We start from the raw sequence: 20,226 nt of genomic DNA, 5'->3' as shown, positions 1-20,226 counted from the left end.
TTCTAAGGGAACCATTAGCCTGACTTCTAACAACAAAGTCATTTTTAAAAATTGACATGAACAATTCACATGACAGAAAATCCACCATTTTAAAGAGCAATTCAGTGGCAATTTTTTGGTACATTCACATGTGTGCAACCACCATCTATATCTAGTTTCAAAACATTTTCATCACCCCAAATTCAACTCTGTACCCATTAAACAGTCACTTTCCACTTCCCTCCCCTCCCCTTCCCCAGTCCCCAACCACCACTCATCTGCTTTCTCTCTCTACGGATTTACCTATTCTGGCCTTTTCATAGCAATGGAACCACACACTATGTGGCTTTTTGTGACTGGCTGCTTTCACTCAGCAACATGTTTTCGAGGTTCATCAGTGTTGTAATGTATATCAGCACCTCATTCCTTTTTTTTATGACTGACTAATACTCCCCTTATTCATTCACTGGTGGATGGGTATTTGGATTGCTTCCACATTTTGGTCATTATGAATTGTGCTGATGTTGATTTTCTATAAATGGAATCATATGGTACATGCTCGTTTGTGTCTGGCTTTCTCGTAACATCAAGTGTTTGAGGTCGGCTGTGCCATTTTGGAAACTGTTTGAAGTCTTTTTCCAATACCACCCACCAGCAGAGAGCACCGATGCCTGTCCTGAGTGGCAATGGGGCTCTGGTGGGCAAGGCGTCCTCCCCAAGGAGGCCCCGGGGCATCTCACCAGGAGTCCCCCAAAGTGGGCTCCTGGGCTGATGTCAGAAGGTGGGTGGGTGAAGGAAGAGGGAGCTGAGTGAACACATCACACTGGACTGTGTGTCGGTGCCCCCACCCACAGAGGACCCAGCCTCACCCGGGAGTCCAGGCCTGTCCCCGGACCCCTTGCAAGGAGCTGTCGTGTAACAGTCCCAATGGCAGTTTCCCCTTGTTAATTATTCAGTTATGCAGCCCAAGCCTTTCTTACCTGGTGCTTCAATTAATTGCTTGTAAACACTCAGGAAGGCGGCCTCGGCCTCCTGACTTCTCTTACTAAGGGCCACCACCTTTGGAAACAACAAGAGAAAAGGGTCACGTGTTACCACGACATCCAGGTCCGCAAGCATTTTCCATGTGTACGAAGATAGGATGGAGGTGGGGGTAGGAGCGGGGGACAAATGTAGGTTAAAAGTACAGGTTCTGGCATCAGAAACACTGGGCTTGAATCCCTGCTCCACCGGGTCCCAGCTGTGTGACCTCAGGCAAGTCCCTGCCCCTCTCTGATCCTCAGTTTCCTCATCTATAAAATAGACATAATATCAGAACCTGCCTCCTGGGCCTTCTGTGGGAGTTAAATGAAACTATGTATGTGCCTAGCTCGGGGCCTGGCACACAGTAGGTTAGTAACAGATATTATTATAATTGCTATTATTGAAGGGCAACAATGGAGGTTCACAAATGATGTGTTTGGGGGTGGGGAGTAAGACACATTTGGGGAGTATTTCTTGCTCCTGAAAATTAAAGCTCTTATAAGATACCAATATATCAAAGGCACTCAATAAATGCTTCCTGGTTGAATGAGTAAATGGGTGACCAGATGGTGACATGCTACATCCACGCAACCATTCCCTTGCCCTGCCAAGGTGCCAGAATGCCTGGATGGGTCTCTCTCTCGAAGGGCACTGGGGCCTGGGATTGCAGGGGCTCGGCACCTTCACCCCTCTGTGCCTGGCTATGGACTCCAGCGTTCTGTCCTCACAGCTGCCTTGACTGTGAAAACCAAGTCAAGCTCTTCTAAGGCTGTGCATCCAATATGGCAGCCACCAGCCACGTATGGCTACGGAGTCACGTGTGGCTACTGAGTTAGTCCCAACAGAGACGGGCTGTGAGTGTGTGATATGCACCAGATTTCGAAGACTTAGTAAGAAAAAAAGAATGTACATTTTCCATCTGACATTTTTAATAATAATTACATGTTGAAATGATATTTTAAATATACTAGGTTGAATAACATATATTATTAAAATTTACTTTGCCTATTTCTTTTTAGTTTTTATAACGTGGCTGTCAGAACATTTAAATTTATATCTGTGGCTCACATTGTGTCTATTGGACAGCCTGGCCTTTTACAAGATCCATATAGAATTTATTGTTTAAGAATGGTGGAAAGAAATGTATGGTGGATGTTGAATATGTGATTAAAAAAAGGTCAGTTAGGGAAGCGGCTGTAGCTCAATCAGTTGGGCTCCCGTCTGCCACATGGGAGGCCCGGGGTTCACGTGTTGGGGCTTCCTTTTGTGAAGGAAGCCTCGCCCGCACGCCGTGGAGAGCCGGCCTGCAAGCTCCGCGGAGAGCCAACTCAGCAAGGTGACGCAACAAAAAAGGGAGACAAGCGAGAACACAGAAGAGCGCGCAGTGAGTGGACACAGGGAGCAGACAGCAAGCAAGCTGCAAGGGGGCAGGGGAAATAAAAATAAATAAATACAGACACAGAAGAATGCAGCAAATGGACACAAAGAGCAGACAGCATGCAAAAAGCTGCCAAAAGGCAGGGGTGGGGGGATAAAAAAACCCAAAAACCAAAAAAAAATAATCCACAAATGAGGACACGGTGCTAGATTGGAGAAACACCTTAATGAAGATTACACTTAAAAAAAAAGGTCAATTACAAAAGCTCCATTATTCTGAGAACAGGCCCTGGTATCTCACTTACCAGAGTGAATGAGTTTCTCATTCACTCAACAAACATTTCCTGAGCACCTACTGCAGGAGCTTTGGGCTGAGAACCCAGCAGTGAATAATGCAGACCCAAGCCCTGCCCTCATCAGACGTGCAGTCCAATGGGGAGGCGACATTCAAGCAGAGGCCCGGATAATCCATTAATTATAGGTGTTCAGTGCTTCAGTGGGAAAGCACTGGGGGGAGTGCTGAGAGAGTGTGCGGCTGACCTAGTTTGGGGGATGGAACATCAGGACCTGTCTCCCTGAGCAGGGGAAGATGGCAGGGGGCAGGGGAGCACAGCCTGGCAACCAGGCAAAGCGAAAATCACCACACGTGGGCAGATGTTCACTCTTGCTGAGATGGACAGGACACGGGTCCTACTGGGACCCACGGTGGAGGGGGAGACGCAGCTACGCCCGTGAGACACTGAGACATGGGGCGGGGGAAGCAAACCCCAGGGGGTCTCCTGTGAGTAGTGTGAGGGAGCAATTAATTCACAGCTCAGGGGGCACCTCTGATGGGCTAGTAATAATAATAACAAAGACCATGCTGGGCGTTACTACGGGCCGGGTGCCCTTACACCCTCAGGCGCCCCTCTCCATCCCCAGGTGACCTGCCCAGGCCACCCGGTTAGTAAAGGGCAGAGCCCGGATTCACCCCAGGTCTGGGGGTTCAAAGTGCTCCTCTGAATCCAGACACCGGCTCCTTTTTTCCTGGACAGGAAAACCTCCCCTTTGGGGGGGCCAGCTATGGGCGCCCACACTGCCCTGCTGCCCCGCTGCCCCGCTAAGTCATCTCGGGCTGCACCAGCTCCGAGGCTGCCGCGCTGCCGAACCGGCGCTCAAGGAAGCCAAGAGAAACAGAAGCCGCCTTCTCACGGCGCTTAGGTGGGAAAGGGCTGAAGGCTGCCAGCAGCAAGTCCACATGCCCCGCTGGACAGGCGTCCGTGCTGAGCACGGGTGGTGGCTGAGGCTTGGGGAGAGGGTAAGAACGTTCCAAAAACTTCTAAAGAGCAACTCCGGGCAGGGAGGGGGCGACTGCTAGAAGGTTCCTCTAGTGCATCCCTGTCTCTGCTTTCCCATGACAGCACCTGTCCGTTTGTACTGCCGTATTTCTCTGCGTAACTGTCTGCTTCTAAAGTCGTCTGCGCCCTAGAGCTGCACTGTCCAAGCCAGTGTCCACGTGGGTGCTTGAAAAGTGGCTATTCTGAACTGGGATGGGCTATAAGCGAAAATATGAGATTTGGAAGACTCAGAATGAGAATAGGAATGAAAAACATCTCATAATTAAAAAAATCTTGGTTACATATTGATTACATGCTGACATGATAGTATTATGGAATACTGAGTTAAATAAAATACATTGTTAAAATTCATTGACGTGTTTCTTTTTACTTTTAAAATGTGCCGACTAAGAGAACTTCAAAGTCCACCTGCGGTTTGCTCTGCACTTCTACTGGACAGCACTGCATGAGACCAAGTGTCGGCAGATGATGGCCCACAGGCCGAATCGCTCCCTCTACTATTAGTGTAAATGACGTCTTATTAGCCCCCACCAGGCACGTTCTTTTATGTATTGTCTATGGCTGCTTTCATGCGGCAATGGCAGAGGTGAGTAGCCACACCAGAGACCGTTGGGCCTGAAAATATTTCCTATCTGGCCCTTTACAGAAAATGTTTGCTGATTCCTGCTTTAGAGGTTCATCTAACAACTGCACAGTATTTTCAAACACAGAGATCGAAAATTCTTCTAGAAAGGCACTTGGGTGGAATCAGCTCATGGTTGGGACTTCCCATCGTGAATCGGACTCTCGGGATGGGCCCCTGGGGATGCCCTGCCTCATTCGGTCTTATTTCAGAGCCATGAGCCTGTCTCTAGACTCCTGATGCTGTCAGAGCCTGGCCCAAGGCTGGGCCCAATAAAACGAAAGGTCTCTGGGCTTCAGTTTATTCATCCATTAAGGGGAAGAAGTCTCCATCTGCTTCTCCAAGAAGCCACTGGAACAGAATGAGTTAACATTTGGCAAAGAGACTCAAAGAAGTGGGTACAAAGCTTTCTAACAAGTCAGGCAGTTCTTCCTCTAATTACGTCTGATGTCTTTTCCCGGGTCTGAAACTCCAGTGCACCTTGCCCAAATCCCCAGGACAGGTGAGCTCTGCCTAGATGAAGGCCTGTCGCTGTGCCTGCCACAGAGAAAGGCGGGGCAGTGTGTCTCGAAACACGGGTTTGGCTGGTGACAGGCAGATCTCCGAAGGCCATCTGGGGAAGGAGGAGAAGGCCAGCTAGAGACTCTCTCAAGAAGGTCATCATCAGAAATAGCTCGGCGTCTGCCGGAGCACGTGGCATTTATGCCACTGCTGGAATACGGGGGACAAGGATGCACTTGGTCCCCCGAGGCTGAAAAGAACAGGTGTAGAACCCGCCAAGCCAGATAAAGGCAAAAGCCCGCTCCAGCCCCTCAGCTCTCGCCTGTCAGGTGGTATGAAACGGCAGATACGGGGTCCCTGAGGCTGCCCAGGAAAACAGTGACAACATCTATCACTGTCGAGAAGTGCTCCATGCCCAGCTCCTGGGTAGAGCTTCTGGGAACTGAGCGCTCACTGTGCAAAGGGCTTAGTCTTCTGAATGTTCTGAGAACTCGATGGTGTGAGCACTATAAGGGCCGCCACCAAAAGAGGAAGATACTGAGGTTCAGGGAAGCTATGTCATTTGGCCAAGCTGAGTGAACCAGTTAGTGAGGGAGGTGATAGCCGGGCCCAGAATCTTCTCACCTCAGAGCCCAGACTCACACCTAGAAAGAGTGCTTCTCATAGTGGGTTACAGGGTCCTGTGGGGCGAGGAGGGGGGCCCTGACCAAGTAGCACACTCTTTCTCTGTGGATACGTGAGACAGGTATCAGCACATTGAAAACGCTGACAAGATCTGCAGGACAAAACCCACTTCGGCTTGGCTTAACCCAGCATTTCCCCAAATGCATTTGGACAAGAACCAACCTGGAAATAGGGCTCCATGGATACACTTTGAGAACGGCATCTGTCTACCCCTGTGTGCGGGGCTCTGGGGAGGGTGGGGCAGGGTGGAGCAGGGGTGTGGGGTGGGGGTCTGGCGGGCCTGGAATTCTGGGGGATTGAAGACTGACAGGCAATTGAGGGAAGGCTGGGTCCTCAGAGCGCCTCGGAAGTAGCCCCCCTGAGACGAGGCCCAGCAGATGAGCTCTGGGCAGGACGGGGAGGGGTGCCCTGAGAGGGTGTCCTGGAAGGCACCCTGAAGCCTGGCTCTCCCTCTGGGACTGCAGATCTGGGGGGTAGCAGGGAGAACAAAGAGGGTCCTGGGGTGGGCGAGTAGAACAGGGGGTTCACGGAGACGTGGGGAGGCCCAGAGAGGCAGGGGGGCATGGAGGTGAGGGGCACCAAGAATGCAGGGGACACGGAGCCCAGGGGAGATGCGGAGATGGAGGGAGAGCATGGAGAGTGAGGGGTGTCTGTGGAGAGCTGGGGTGCATGGGGTGCACGGGGGTTCAGAGACCAAGGAGGGCCTGCGGGAGGAGGGGCCATGGACAGTGAGGGGCGCGCAGAGCGAGGGGCACAGCAGGCAGCGTGGCATCCGCAGGTGAAAGGCCTGCGTTCAGATTCAGAGCCTGATCTCTGAGGTCTCTCTTCCAGGGGTGCGGGCCCAGCTTCTACAATCTTCCCCTGTTGTGCAGCCTGCGGGCCTGGACGCAGGGGAAATGCAGTAATGGCTGTCCCAGCAGGTGGCGTTTGCTGAACACCTACTGTGCGTGCCACAGGGGAGTCATGCCCTCCCTCTCCCAACTCCCATCAGGCATTCTCACTTGGTCCTCACAAATCTCCCCACGAGGTCGTTTAGCCCATTGTACAGATGAGGAAACTGAGGCATAGAAAGGCAAAGAGTAAGCAAGGGTAAGGCAGATATCACACCAGGCATAGGGTTTGGGCCGTTTGCCGCCTTCTTAAGGGCAAAATGTTGCTTTTTTTTTTTTTAATTAATTAATTAATTTATTTATTTTTAAAAAATATTTATTTATTATTATTTTTTTAAATTACATTAAAAAAAATATATGAGGTCCCATTCAACCCCACTGCCCCCGCCCCCCACTCCCCCCACAGCAACACTCTCTCCCATCATCGTGATACATCCATTGCACCTGGTAAGTTCATGTTGCTTTGAATGTAAATTAATGCCATTGTAGTACACATTTAAAGAGTGTCCACAGCAGAAGTTCTGTGTTTATATTTGTTACCACAGTTAACATAAAAAGAAAGAATGGTTGCTTTGGTAGGAAGCACAGAGAAGCCGGCAGGCCTGACGACCCAGGATAAACACCCTTTTTAATACCAAGGGGTGGCAAGTGGTGTGTTTGGACGGAGCCTTGTGACGACAGCACCCGAGGGAAAGAGCTGTTTAGCAGACGGGCTGAGGTTCTAGAAGCCTGCTGCCTTATGGCAGGCCGTCGCCTCGTTCCGGCCGGTTCCCAGGGAGGTGCCAGCGGGCTGACTCACGTGGGCAGACCCTCTCCCAGGCAGGCAGACCCAGGCCGGCCCGCCCCGGAAGCTGCCTTCTGAGGCTGCGCCTTCGGCAGCTCTTGGGTCTGAGCCCCGCGAGGGCTGAGTCACTCTGTCCGTCTACAGCTGTGTCCCTCACACCCAGCCCAGGTGCTCAGGGCACACGGCGGGCACCCAGTGACTGTCTGCTGGAGGACAAGCGTCCCTGTCTGTGTTTTCCTTGGGGGTGACTCTGAGACTACAGATGGCCTGGCGGAAGTGGGGTTCCTCCTTAGAGGTGTCAGGAAAAGCACCGCGTGCCCCGAAATGGGGGTGTTTGTGCTCGGCCCTCAACGGGAGCGCCCCGACCTCCTCTGAGCTCATGGCATCACTCAGCATCTGATGATGACCTGGCCTGAGCCAATGTCAACTTTTTATCTGATGCTGTTCCATTTCCCCAACGAGACTATTAGCATCCAGAGCCAGGGACTGGCATTTTAAAAAACGAAATAAATTAATGTATATCAAGCATTAACACAGTGCCTGGCACATCACAGGTATCCAATAAATTCATTTCCTCAGCAGGTATTTATCGAGCACCAACGAGGGTGGGGTGCTGTTCCAGGCACTGGGCATGCAGCATGAGCAAGAATGACCCAAATCCCTGCCCCGTGGAGCTGATACTTCTTGTGACAGAGGCAGGCAATGAAATTTAGAACGTGGGGAAGTGAGTGTAAGGGAAGAGAAAAAAAGCAGGAGGTGGGGGGAGGAGTAGGGGAGGGGACTACCCAGCAGGGCCAGGGAAGGCCTCAGGAGAAGGGGATGCCTGGGCTGACTTGCAGGAGAAGAGGGAGTCATGCAGAATTCTGGATGACAGGTATTCTGGACTGAGGACAGCAGGTGCAAAGGTCCCGGGGCAGAAGTAATTTGGCTTGTTTGAGCAACAGCAAAGAGGCCAATGTGGCAGGAGAAGGTGGATGAAGGGGAGGGGGTGGGGAGGAGAAGCACAGGGCAGGACATTGCAGGGCCATTGTGAGGACTTGGGTTTTTTCTCCAAGGGCGATGGGGAGCCCAGGGACAGTTTTGAGCAGAGGACAAGGTCTGACCCAGGTTTTAACAGGCATCCTCTGGCTGTCACATGGAGCAGGGACTGAGGGGGCTGGGGCAGAAGCAGGGACACCAGAGGAGCTACTGCAATAGTCCAGGCAGGCCAGAGTGGTGGTTTCAAGCAGGAAGACGGCAGATTCCAGATGAACTCTGCAGGCTGGGCCTGCAGGATTTGCTGCGCAGGAAAAAGATTGGGTGTGGGGAGTGAGAGGAAGAGAGGAAGGAGCCAGGGGTAACATAACACCCCGTTTTGGGGCTTGTGCACATGGCTCTGTGGAGGCCTCTTGCAAGCTCCCTGATGGGGGGACCCACGGTGGGGCGGGGACAGAGGCCCCAGAGGACCCCAGCCCTCACTTGGGAAGTCAGCAGCAGGGGGCAAAGCAGGGAGGAAAAGCGTGGGGTGAGAAGACCGAGGTTCTGGTTCCAGCTGGGGCCACATGTCCCTGTTCTACTTTGGGCAAGTCACATCCCTTTCAGAGCCTCAGTTTCCCTATCTGTACAGTACAGGTGCTGGGCTCAAGGCTTAAGTTCCCTTCTAACTCGGTTGTGCAATGATTCTAATTCAACCAAGTAGACAGACAGACTCTCCCCCCACCCCAGGATTTTAACCCAAGCAGCGCAAGGCCAAGGAAACCCACCCAGGCTCTGCCGGAAGGGTGGGTCTGCTCGGGGAGCACGAGGAGGGGAAAAGAGCACCGTGGGGTTTTATTCTCATATTTGTAATTATTCCCAGGGTAAAAATAAGACACAGAGCAGAATGTTTTCAAATGTCGGCATTAATGAACACTTTTTTGCCAACACAATCCAGGCCCCCAAATGCACTTCTGTCAGGCTCCCCGGGACAGCGGGACGGTGCTCCACGCCAGCTGCCTTTCACGGCTCGGAAGCAGCGCAAAAATGAAATGTCCCACAAGCGAAGGCTGGCAGGCCTGCTATTAGCAACAGTGTAATCATCAATTACATCCAATCACAAACTACTGATTTTATAATTATCAAATGAACTCCTAACTTCTCACCTCGGCTCAGTGGCAACTGGTATAATCGCTCATTTCGGAAAGGAAGCTTTTTTCTCTTTTCCTTTCCCTCTCGCTCTCTTTCTTCTGGGGGGAACATTTTCCAGGCCTCCATGAAAGCTGAATTTAAATTGCTTGTCACTCAAAACAAAGGCGAACCTCTCATTTGTAATTCACCAGCCACCTGAACAGACTGCCTGTTTTCCTCTAAGCATCCACGCACCGAAGCACAAAGATCATTTTTCTATTGTTAAAATTGTATAAGCTGGGGCTTTTTTTAGCAGCGAATACACAATTTCACTCCTCTTCCAAGGGTTCTCGGCATAAAAAGGACAGGAGGCTTTCTTTAGTACCTTACAAATAAAATTCGCTTTGGGGTTATTACACAAAATCAACTATGTGCTTATATAAGAAGCCAAAAAAGCAACTAATTATTCGAAGGGGACAGACGTGTTGCTCGCCTGGGGTGTGGCAAGGGAAAGAAGCTGGATGATTGGAATTCAGGTTCTCGGGCACTGGCGAGCAGCTGTGTCCCATTTCTCTTTTGGGGAGCTGCTGACACCACGAACGTGGCATCTGGTGATCAGGGTCTGCAAAAGCTGGGAGCACCCCGGGCGGGGGTCGGTGCCCCGGCTGGCAGTGCTGTTCCAGCCACGTGCCTGACTCTGGGGCTATGGATCCAGGGCGCCGCCCCGGCATCCCTGCGGGGCTGGTTTCTGTCCAGACAAGGTGGTCCCCCCAAAGGTTAGGCCCGCTTCACCAACGGCTTAGTTTTTCTGCATAACTGGTTTACTCATAACAACTTCCACTTTTGACCTGGAGCTTTTTAGAGCTTGCAAAGACCTTTCATGGGAATGGGCACATCTGAGCCTCTCGACGCTCCTGGGGGCAGCCCTGGCAGGGAGGATGGTTCTCATTTCATTGGCCCAGAGAGGTGCAGATGGCGGCTCCAAGTTGCACAGGCGGGCCAGGGAGGGGTTCTGCACTCAGAGCCCTTGACCAAGCAGGTGGCGGGATGTTTGGGGCTGGAAACCATGAGTCCCTGCCATGGCAAGTGGGCAAACAGCTTCCATTTTTGGTGAATTAGACTCATGTTCAGGTGAGTCTAATTCCCTTCCTCCCATTTCTGAAGACCCTGAATGGGAGAGAAAGGGGTGGGGCACCCACCAGCCCACCTGAAACTACCCCGAGGCACAGCCCATCTTTTGCCTACAGTATCCTTGAGGACTAACCAAGATTACTGACGAAAAATACCAGTGAACACCTGTCAAGGCGCTGCTTTTAGCATTTAGTACGTTTCATCTGTACAACAGCCCATAAGGCTGGCTTTATCGACTTTACCATTTTATATAAATGGGGAAACTGAGGCCATCAGAGAGGTGAAGTGACTTCCCCAGAGTCACACAGCAAATGGCCAAGCCAGGAGCTGAGCCCCCAGCAGCCTGGCTCACGAGTCTGTGCTCTTAATGGAGAGTGTTACAGGGGGATGCACTGTTGGTGGCATCTCACCGAAGCCCACCCCCTCGCCCCTGGCTTGGGATACCACTATGCAGGGGAAGGTCACATCTCACTCATGGTGTCACATGGGGCATTAGACTAGGGGTCGAGGCCCAGATGCACCCCATCGATGTATTTTAAAAATATTTGAGCCATCAAAACTCAAGTTATAAACTTAAGATCTGTGCCTTTTAGTGTATGGAAAGTATACCTTAATCGAGTACTGTGAGCATAAAAATATGTGCATATACATTGAGCCAGCACTGAAAAACCAGAGTTCCAGATTGCGGACTTCTCTTGGGAGCTCAGATCTGGCCACCCCGGGGTCCGGCAGCGGCTGCCCATTGAGACGGCCACAGTTTGCGGGTCACGTGTGGCTTCCCCCACCACGCGGTACTGGTGTGGACGTGTGCAGACCCAAGAGCATTCGCGTTTTCTCCTGGCCTAGGCTGACACCCCTTTCTCCCTGCTTTGTTTCCCCGCCCTCTTCTTGAGCCCCTTTGCCCCTCCTACCACCTGGGCCAACAGTGACCTCCACAGGCGGGGTGAAAAGCAGGGCGTGAAAAACAGGAGCGCTGCCAATGGGTTCTGTCTGGCTTTCGGGCTCCGAGGCTGCCCCGCGTGGCTGCGAACTGCCTTTCCAAGCTGGAAGGAAGTCTCCGTGGGAGCCCCCCACCCTGACTTCTGAAAGGTCAGGCCCTCCTAACTCGACTCCATCTAGGCTCGGAGAGAAAGGGCCGCTGAGAGCATCTGGATGATTCTGTCCCTTCCTGGGTGGTGAGAAGCTCAAAGCCGAGGCGGGCCCAGCAGGGCTCAGCGTTCTGTGTGCTGACGGGGGTGGGTGGGGCAGGGTGGGCCCCCGAAAGGGGCACCTGGGAACGGCTGCAGCTGGGGCCTAGCACAGGTTCAAGGAAGGGCTACAAAGAACAGGCCTCTGGAGTCAGGCTGAGCGACTGTGACCTGAAATCTGCACCCCTGGCTGGCACTCTGCGCGGGTTACTGAGCCTTCAGCACCTCCGTCTGGCCAGCTGTGAAATGAGTAAACTCGGGGCTGCTGGGAGGATGCGACTGGGAGTGGGGGACGCAGCCGGCACAGGGCCTGGCATGGGGGCGGCACTTAAGAGCAGGCAGTGGGTGATGGAGGATTGAAAGAATGAACGCCCTTCCTTGCCTCTGTGCCTCAGTTTCTCCACCTACAGAGTGGGGACCCAGCTGGCCCTCCTCTCTAGTTGGGTGTGATGACACCAGCAGTTAAAAGATATGCTTTGTTCACTGTTAAATTTGGTGCGAGGTGGGTCAAGCCCTAGATGGTTCTTGGAATTTCTGGCCAGAGTGTTATGAGTGTGTCTTAGGAGTTAGCACTCTCCAGGGAGAGCAAGAGAAGTGGAAGCTTCTGGAACCCAAGGGCTGGAGCCAAACTGCTGAGTGCTGACAGAGGGTGAGCAAGGCTAAGAGCCACCCAGCCTGCCCATGGCCAGCGGGGAGCCGCTCTGGAGTCTGTATGTGAGGCCCAGGTGGCGCCTGCCACCCTGAGCTGGCTTGGTGACCTTGACCGTGACCCGAGCTCTCGCTGCCCCACGCTCTATCAGCCATGTTCCGCGGCGTCCCTGCCCCTGGGAGGGCTGCAAGGGTCCCAGGTGGTGGTGGTCTCCCCTCTCACAGCAATCCCAGGAAGTTCTCTGAAATGCCAGCCCAGAAGAGTGAAGCTAAAGAACGTGTGTGCCCTTTATGGAGAGGCGGCCACCCAAATGCCACAGAAGCGCCACCCCACCCACGCTTTAAATATAGCAGCATCCTTTTTGGATGCCTCTGTGGTGTGTGGCTCGAGACAGTCCCGTGAAGCCTCAGCCGGACACTCGTGCCCCGCTCCGTCTGCTGCTCAGCTTTGCTCAGCCGGGAGCCTCATGGCTGCTGATTTTCCAGCTCTGGTTCTTGGCTGTGGGCTCAGCTCCCCAACGTGGGTTCCAGAAGCGGGTGTGTGCCTGGGTTTGACTCCCCCTCCTGCCCCCTTCTGCGGGGTTTTGGCAGCCACTTCTCTTCTCTGTGCCTCAGTTTCCATAGCAGGGGATTGTTATAAAGATTAAAGGTGGTAATGCATAAAAAGTGCTTAGCACACAACCTGGCAAACTTACTAGATATTGATTTTATCATTATTAATTATCGTGATCTTCCATGTACACAGCCCTGGCCCACAAGCCTAGAGTAAGACAGAGCTAGGCCACGGAAAAGGGCAGAAGGAAAGCTTCCTTTTGAGAGGGGACAGTCAGGGAGCGAGTGATTATTTTTCTGCGAGGGCTCAGGGTGGAGGAGGGCTTCAAGGAGGAGGTGACACCGGCTTGCAGAGCACGAGGAGGTTTTTGCTTGGAAGAGGAGGGACGTGAGGGAGGCACGTGCAATGGCAGAAGGTGGGGAAAGTCCAGGCACTGAGTCCAACTCTCTGAGCCCAAGGGTGCAAATGTGGGGTCCACGGCCCAAACCCACACCGGCACTTTGGTTCGGATTTGGGAAATGTTGAAACCAACATTTAAAAATCAGGAGCTATGACATGAAAATCAAGATTCCTCACTCCTCTGGGAACACTGACAAAATGTGGCTGCAGCAAGTTCACCTTCCTGCGTGACAGTAGCACTGACGAAAGAAGAACCGCCAGAACAGTGAAAAACTTCCCAAGTGCTTACGGTGCTCCAGGCACAGAGCTGTGTTCCTTACAAACACTAAGCCTGAAATCTTCCTAAAAGCCCCAGGAGGCAGGTGCAGTGATGTGTGTGCTGATAAAGGTTTAACAACCCCGTGAAAAATACACAACAGAAAACACCTGATTTGGGGCATGGGCCAAATTCTGTGGTCTTTACACCGTGGAATCTATGGTGGCTTTCAAGCTGCCAGCGTCACTGAATGCAGAATTCCTTCTATGAGCTTCTCCAGCATACGTGACAAGTACAGTTATCACCTCCACTTCTCATATGAGGAAACGGAGGCACAGAAAGGTCAAAGACTTGCGCAAGGTCACACAGCTAGGAGAGTGGGCAGTGCAGGGCCTTGGAGGCAGGCAGCCTGGCTCCACAGTTTGTGCTCTCAGTCCCTGCAAAGGGCTGCGAGTCCAGGTGCTGTAACCTGCCAGAGCTGGGTAAAATTTAGGCAGCACAGAGACCCCGCCTTGCCTCAGTCCTCACTCCTCCCTGTTGTCTCACCTGGGTCGATGTTTCTTGTTTAGCTTATCCACTGGGCTCCTGTGGGCATGTGAGTTTGCAACTCTGCTTTAGGGGATGAAATGCCCCTCCTGCCCCCAACTCTTTCCCTCTACTCTTCTGAGGACACTGCCAGGTTCCAGGATACAAAGAGGCACCTGGGTTGGGGGAGAACCAGCTCCATTCCCTCCACCCCAACCTCTTCCCCTCACACCTGATACTCAAGAGCAGTGCAAACCTTTTGGTTCGAATGTTGCCCACTTTTTTCTCATTCTCTCTTTGCTAGGAGCACTAACAGTATCAATTTAATGGAAGCAATTTTTCTGTTCCCCTCCACGTCTCCCACCACCCCATATGACCAAACCTGGATTCAACATGATTTACAGGGTGAACAATATACAGAAGAGTTCCCCCGGGGTTAGAAATGGAAATGGTGCTGCAGTCCCTGTGCTCTGCTGGGGAAAGCCACCTGCCTCCATTTATTAGAGGAGGGGGAGTTGGGGGCGGAAACCCCACTTTCCTTGCTGCTTCTCAAAGTCAGGCAGCCCTGGTGCAGCCCCCATGCCCACCCTCATCCCTGCCAGCTGAGAGCCAGGATGGCAGCAAACTAGGGAGAGGCACATATTTAGTGGGAAAAACGGAAATAATCAGGTGTGGGTAGCTGTGTGTAAGTAACGTCGTTACCTCACACGGCTGCCAGCACCCCTGGCGTCCACTTCCAGTATTAATGATGAATGTTAGCTCTCCAAGGACACGGCTGAGGGTTCCTGACATGTCGGGGGAGGGGTTTAGATGTCCCCAGATGGCCATCCCTGCCGGTCCCAGATCAGGTTGGCTCCGCCTTGGAAGTGACCGGGAGGTACACTGTGCACCTCCTGACGGAAGCGTCCTGCACAACCTGTAAGTAGGCTCTCTGAAAACACAGAACCTGAATCGGACCCGGCCTCTGGCACCAACTGCCAATGCACAGGAAATACAGGGGACAGGAACAAGTTAAAGGACACCGCAGGGGGAAGCGGATGTGGCTCAAGCAATTGGGCTCCTGTCTGCCATATAGGAGGTCTAGGGTTTGATTCCTGGGGCCTCCTGGTGAAGGCAAGCTGGCCCGCGAGGTGAGCTGGCCCGAGTGGAGTGCTGGCCCACGCAGGAGTGCTGGTCTGCACAGAGAGCTGAGGCAGCAAGATGATGCAACAAAAAGAGACACAGAGGAGGGACAATAAGAGATGCAGCAGACCAGGGAGCTGAGGTGGCGCAAGAGATTGAGCACCTCTCTCTCACTCCGGAAAGTCCCAGGATTGGTTCCTGGTGCTGCCTAAAGAGAAGACAAGCAGACACAGAGGAATGCACAGCAAATGGACACAGAGAGCAGACAATGGGGTGGGGGGTGCTGAAATAAATAAGTAAATAAATCTTTAAAAAATAAAAAGGGCACCACAGGGACACAATCAGCAAAAGCTCAGATATAGGAAAATCTACAGGAAAAATGGCCCAATTACTTCCACATATGAATTGCAAGGAAAAACAAAAGATGGAAAGACAGTCTATAGAAGATCAGGAGACTTAGGAAATAGGGTAGCTAAGTCATCCTGGATTGCCCGAGGCTTCCCTGTTTTAGCGCAGAGTTTTGTGCCTCGAGACTATCCCTGTTTTAAAACTGAAAGTTCTTCATCCCAGGAAGCGCCCTGGTCCAGGCCAAACCAAGACAGCTAGTCACCCCACTTAAGAGACCTATCAACCCATCATGACGATGTGTAGGCCTTGTTGGAGTCCAGATATCGACAACAACAACAACAACAACAAAAACTATTTAAAAAATTAGGAGCTAATTAGGGATTCTAAAACATTCCTGGATATTTGATGCTATTAAGAAACTATGATGGGAAACGGACTTTGGCCCAGCGGTTAGGGCGTCCGTCTACCACATGGGAGGGCCGCGGTTCAAGCCCTGGGCCTCCTTGACCCGTGTGGAGCTGGCCCATGTGCAGTGCTGATGCGTGCAAGGAGTGCCCTGCCCGCAGGGCTGTCCCCCGCGTAGGGGAGCCCCACGCGCAAGGACTGCGCCCCGTAAGGAGAGCCGCCCAGCGCGAAGGAGGGAGCAGCCTGCCCAGGAATGGCACCACCCACACTTCCCATGCCGCTGACGACAACACAAGCAGACAAAGAAACAAGACGCAGCAAAAAGACACAGAAAACAGACAACCGGGGGAGGGCAGGGGAATTAAAAAAAAAAAAAAAATAAATAAATCTTTAAAAAAAAAAAAAGAAACTATGGTTACAAATTTTAGGTATGATAATGATATTGTGGTTATGTTTAAAAAGAGAGTCCTTGTCTCTTAGAGACACACTAAAATATTTATAGGTGAAATGATATGACAACTAAGATTTGCTTCAAAATAATCTGGGGTCAGGAGAGGGGGATGGCCATGAGTGAAAAATTGTTGAAACGGGGTCCATGCAGTTCATTATTTTATTCTCTTTTGTATGTTTGAATTTTTCCATAATAAAGAGTAAAATAAAGGAAGGAAGGAGGGAGGGAGGGAAGGGAGAGATGCAAGGAAGGAAGGGATGACTATAAGAAGATACATATGATTTGAGTCAAACTTAAGCACTTGACAGTTACAAGTGTCTGACCTAGAACAAAAGAAACGACTTCTGTAAAGGGCCAAGAGAGTAAATATTTTTGGCTTAGCAGGCCATACGGTCTCAGTCATAATGACTCAGAACTCTGCTGCTGAGTGCAAAAGCAGCCATGGACAAAACCTAAATGAGTGGGCGTGACTGTGATCCAATAAAACTTTATTTATAAAAACAGGCAGTGAGCCAGATTTGGACCACAGGCCCTAATTTGCCAATGCCTGGTCTAGAAGGATATCAACTTGATTCAGCTCCACAAATCAGCTGTGGTGAACTTAGGAAAGACCCTAGACGTTGGTGAGTCTAGTTTCCTTTGTTGTCCCTAAAATGGGAGAAATAACAATTGTACTGTATCACAGGCTTGTTGTGAAGAAAAAATGATGTAATGATTGAAAGGAGTCTGGTTCAATGTCAAAGTGAGTAGCCCCTCAGCAAACAGCGGGTGATACTGTTACTGATTTGTCATACTCTGCTAGAATGGTTTGTTCACTGCTTACCACAGCGTCTGGCACACAGTAGATGCCCAATAAATAGCTGTTGAAATGATGAATGATTATGTCTGCCCCCATCAGGCAAAGAAAGCATGGATGGGAGAACGTGGCCTCTTTACCACATTTCAAAATGTCAGTACTATGTGCCTTGAAAAGAGGAAAATTTAGAAGAGTGACAGTTAAGTCCTACTTCACACTGTAAGGGGTCAGCTCATGAGACTAACTTCTGGAGGGGTTAGGTAGCTGAAAGCAGCTTTCTAAAGCATCAGAAACATTTAAGGGTGAAAGCTCATCTAAAAGGGGTGTTCCAGGAAGCTTGGAAGCAGCTCAAACTGCCCCTTCAGGGGCCTGGCCATTGACAGAACATGGGTTGGGGGGGCCATGAGGTTGAGTCAACATGGGAAGTCTCCTTCCAGACTTGGATGCCATCTTGCTGATAGGAAGTAAACCTTGACATGGGAGCAGGGCTCCTTGGTTTTGACTCCCTTCCCATAGAGAAACTGGGCAGGGGGAGGCGGTGGTGTGAGGTGTAAGGTCTTAGGGTGGGCAAATCACGTGGAAGAATGACACAAGGTGACGTAGCAACCTGGGTCCAATGGGAAACACTGGAAGCCACACCTTCTCAGCAACATGGATGTCTGCCTTGACTTCCAGACAAAATACAGACTATTGGGTCCTCATGAGACTGACCTCCTGTGTGGCCAAACTCTGGTGGGGTCTCTGCTCACTATGGGGTTGGCCAACACCCACACACCTTCAGAGCTTTCCAGACCCTGAGGTGGACACCTGTCTATCCAGGCAACAACTCCACGCAATTGGCTGAGGCTCACTCCTGCTCCTCCAGAGCAGAAAACCTCAAATGCCTGTGGGGACCTGGCAGGTAACTCTGGTGTGTGCAGTAGCCCGGTGAGGGGGCAAAACTACGGGAATAGAAGGGACTGTGGGGAAAATGGGCTCCTTGAACGGCATTCTAATTTCATTTTTAGGAAGTCTATGCTAGTCAAACAAAGCCAGTCTAGGGACGGGATGAGGCCACTGGCCAGGCTGCTGTTCCAGTTTGTGGTCTTCCTTCTTCCTGAGCTGGGCCCGCGGCCATGCTTGCTCTGAGACATCCTCCTGCCACAGCAGCCTGGGTGAGGGCAGACCCTGGCGAGCTAAGCCAATGATACTCTTTATCCCAGGAGTCTGAAATCAGGACGGGTTGATTTCAGCATGTCTGGGTTATTTGCTTGTGTGTGGGGTGCCCTTGAGAATGGAGATGGCCACTTCGGGGCAGCCACCTTCCACCACTGGGTGTGGGGAAGCCGAGAAAGCCCAGAGAGAGGGCAGGATGAGCGAGGCAGTCAGAGACGAGGCCCGTTGCTCCTCGAGGGGGAGGCGCTGCCTTGGTTCTGGCTGGTTTCCTGCACCTTCTCCTGCCGTCACAGGAGAATGGGGCAGTCACAAGCCTGGGTCCAAATCCCAGCTTCACCACCAGCTGTGGGACCTCGGGCAAGTCACCTCATCTCTCTGGGTCTCAGCTTCTCCGTCTGTAAAATGAGAGAATAACAATACTCCCCTCACAGGACTGCAGTGAGGACTGACGGGCCCCGTCCACACCTCTGGAAGGAGGAGGTGCCCCCTAATATCATCCCTGCTAGTATTAGAATAACTCCTCTTTGTGCCAACTAGCTAGGGTCTTGTTCCTTGCATCCAAAGGGTTTTCTCTTAAGGCCAACCTCCAGGGCCCTCAACACTGACGCCCCCTCCTCGGAGGTCCCCAGGATGATGCTGGCTGTAGGCGGGGGTGGGTGGGGGGGTGGCTCCTTCCCTGTCCCACCGAGGCCAGAGACAGAACGCAGAGGGAGCGGCTGCCATGTCTCCTGATTGCCTGGGAAGCGCCAGCAGTTGCCGTTCCCCGACCCCTGTTATTGCAAAAAGCAGGAGGAGAGGCAAACAGATGGAGGAGAGAGGGCCCTCTTCCTCTCCACCTACACAACAAGGCGGGAGAAAAGGGAAGGAGGTGAAAGATTTCCACTGGCTGTGACATCAAAGGGACTGGCCATTTGAGCTGATGACCTTTGCTCAGTGCAAGCAGGAGCTCCTCCCTGGGGCCAGGCCCCGGTGGAGGGTTCGATTTGCTATTGCCTATCGATGCGACGTTCACTCCTTTTTTGTTTCCCTGTGACGGCGAACACTTGACTCAAGGTGAGAAAACCCAACTGGGCTGCAACTACTCAGATTGATAGATTGCGTTTCTGTGCATGGGCCCGTTTCATGCTTGGTGACTTTGCAGCAAAGCAATTATCACTGTGGAATGCATAATTGCCTAATTAATAACTAATGTCAGGTTGGCCTCTGAGCCATGATTATACCTTAGCAAGCCAACTTTTCTTTTTTTAACCATTCGAAGAGAAAATATTATTATAATTGACTGGTTAAATCGTCAAAGTGTCCCTACTCCATGGACACAGGGTACAGCAGGAAGCAAAAGATGAGGCTGGGGATAAAGGTAGGCGTTTCATTGTCAGTGAGCTGTGTGACCTTGCTCGTTGGCTGAGCCTCTCTGTGCCTGAGCATCCTCACCTGCAAACAGAACCACCTTTCTGGAACTGACTGGGTTTGCTTATATATCCATATAAAACCTAGTGCTACATAGCTCTTGTTCACCATGTATTCCCAGTATGCAGCACATAGTAGGTGCTTGCTAAATAACAGGTCGGGGCAGGACTCTGGAGCTAGCCCACATGGGCTCAGATCTTGTCTCTGCCACTTATTAGCTGTGTGATCTCAGGTAAGTTAACTAACCTTTCTGTTCCTCATTCTTTTCATCTGTGAAATGTTGATAAATAACATTTACTTTATAGGGTAGTTAAGAATTGATATCTGTAAAGCCCTTTAGAACATGGCTTGGACCACAGGACTTACAGCAATATTTGCCAATATTATTATGCGTCAACATTCATTTAATAAATATTCCATACCTATTTTATGTCAGGCACCATGAGGGACCTGAGAACACAGCCTACAAAACGCTTCCTCTTTCCTTTGGTTAAGGGGAAGGACACGTATTATTTGAATAATTAGGCAAACAAATACACACTCACCAACAGGGCTAAGCAC

At 51.5% G+C, this 20,226-nt stretch overlaps 1 protein-coding gene across 1 annotated transcript in view; it reads right to left on the bottom strand.

Annotated features, from left to right (window-relative positions):
* Nucleotides 1-20,226, bottom strand: part of CUX2 (cut like homeobox 2) — a 264,720-nt gene that overhangs the window by 61,438 nt on the left and 183,056 nt on the right. The window contains 1 exon segment of the mRNA XM_058281377.2: nucleotides 960-1,038. Within this exon segment, the coding sequence (XP_058137360.1) occupies nucleotides 960-1,038 (79 nt within the window).

Source organism: Dasypus novemcinctus, chromosome 19, assembly GCF_030445035.2.
Source record: "Dasypus novemcinctus isolate mDasNov1 chromosome 19, mDasNov1.1.hap2, whole genome shotgun sequence".
Classification (NCBI taxonomy): Eukaryota; Metazoa; Chordata; class Mammalia; order Cingulata; family Dasypodidae; genus Dasypus; species Dasypus novemcinctus.
The sequence above is the reverse complement of the archived record's forward strand: the minus strand, read 5'-3'. Positions and strand labels throughout refer to the sequence as shown.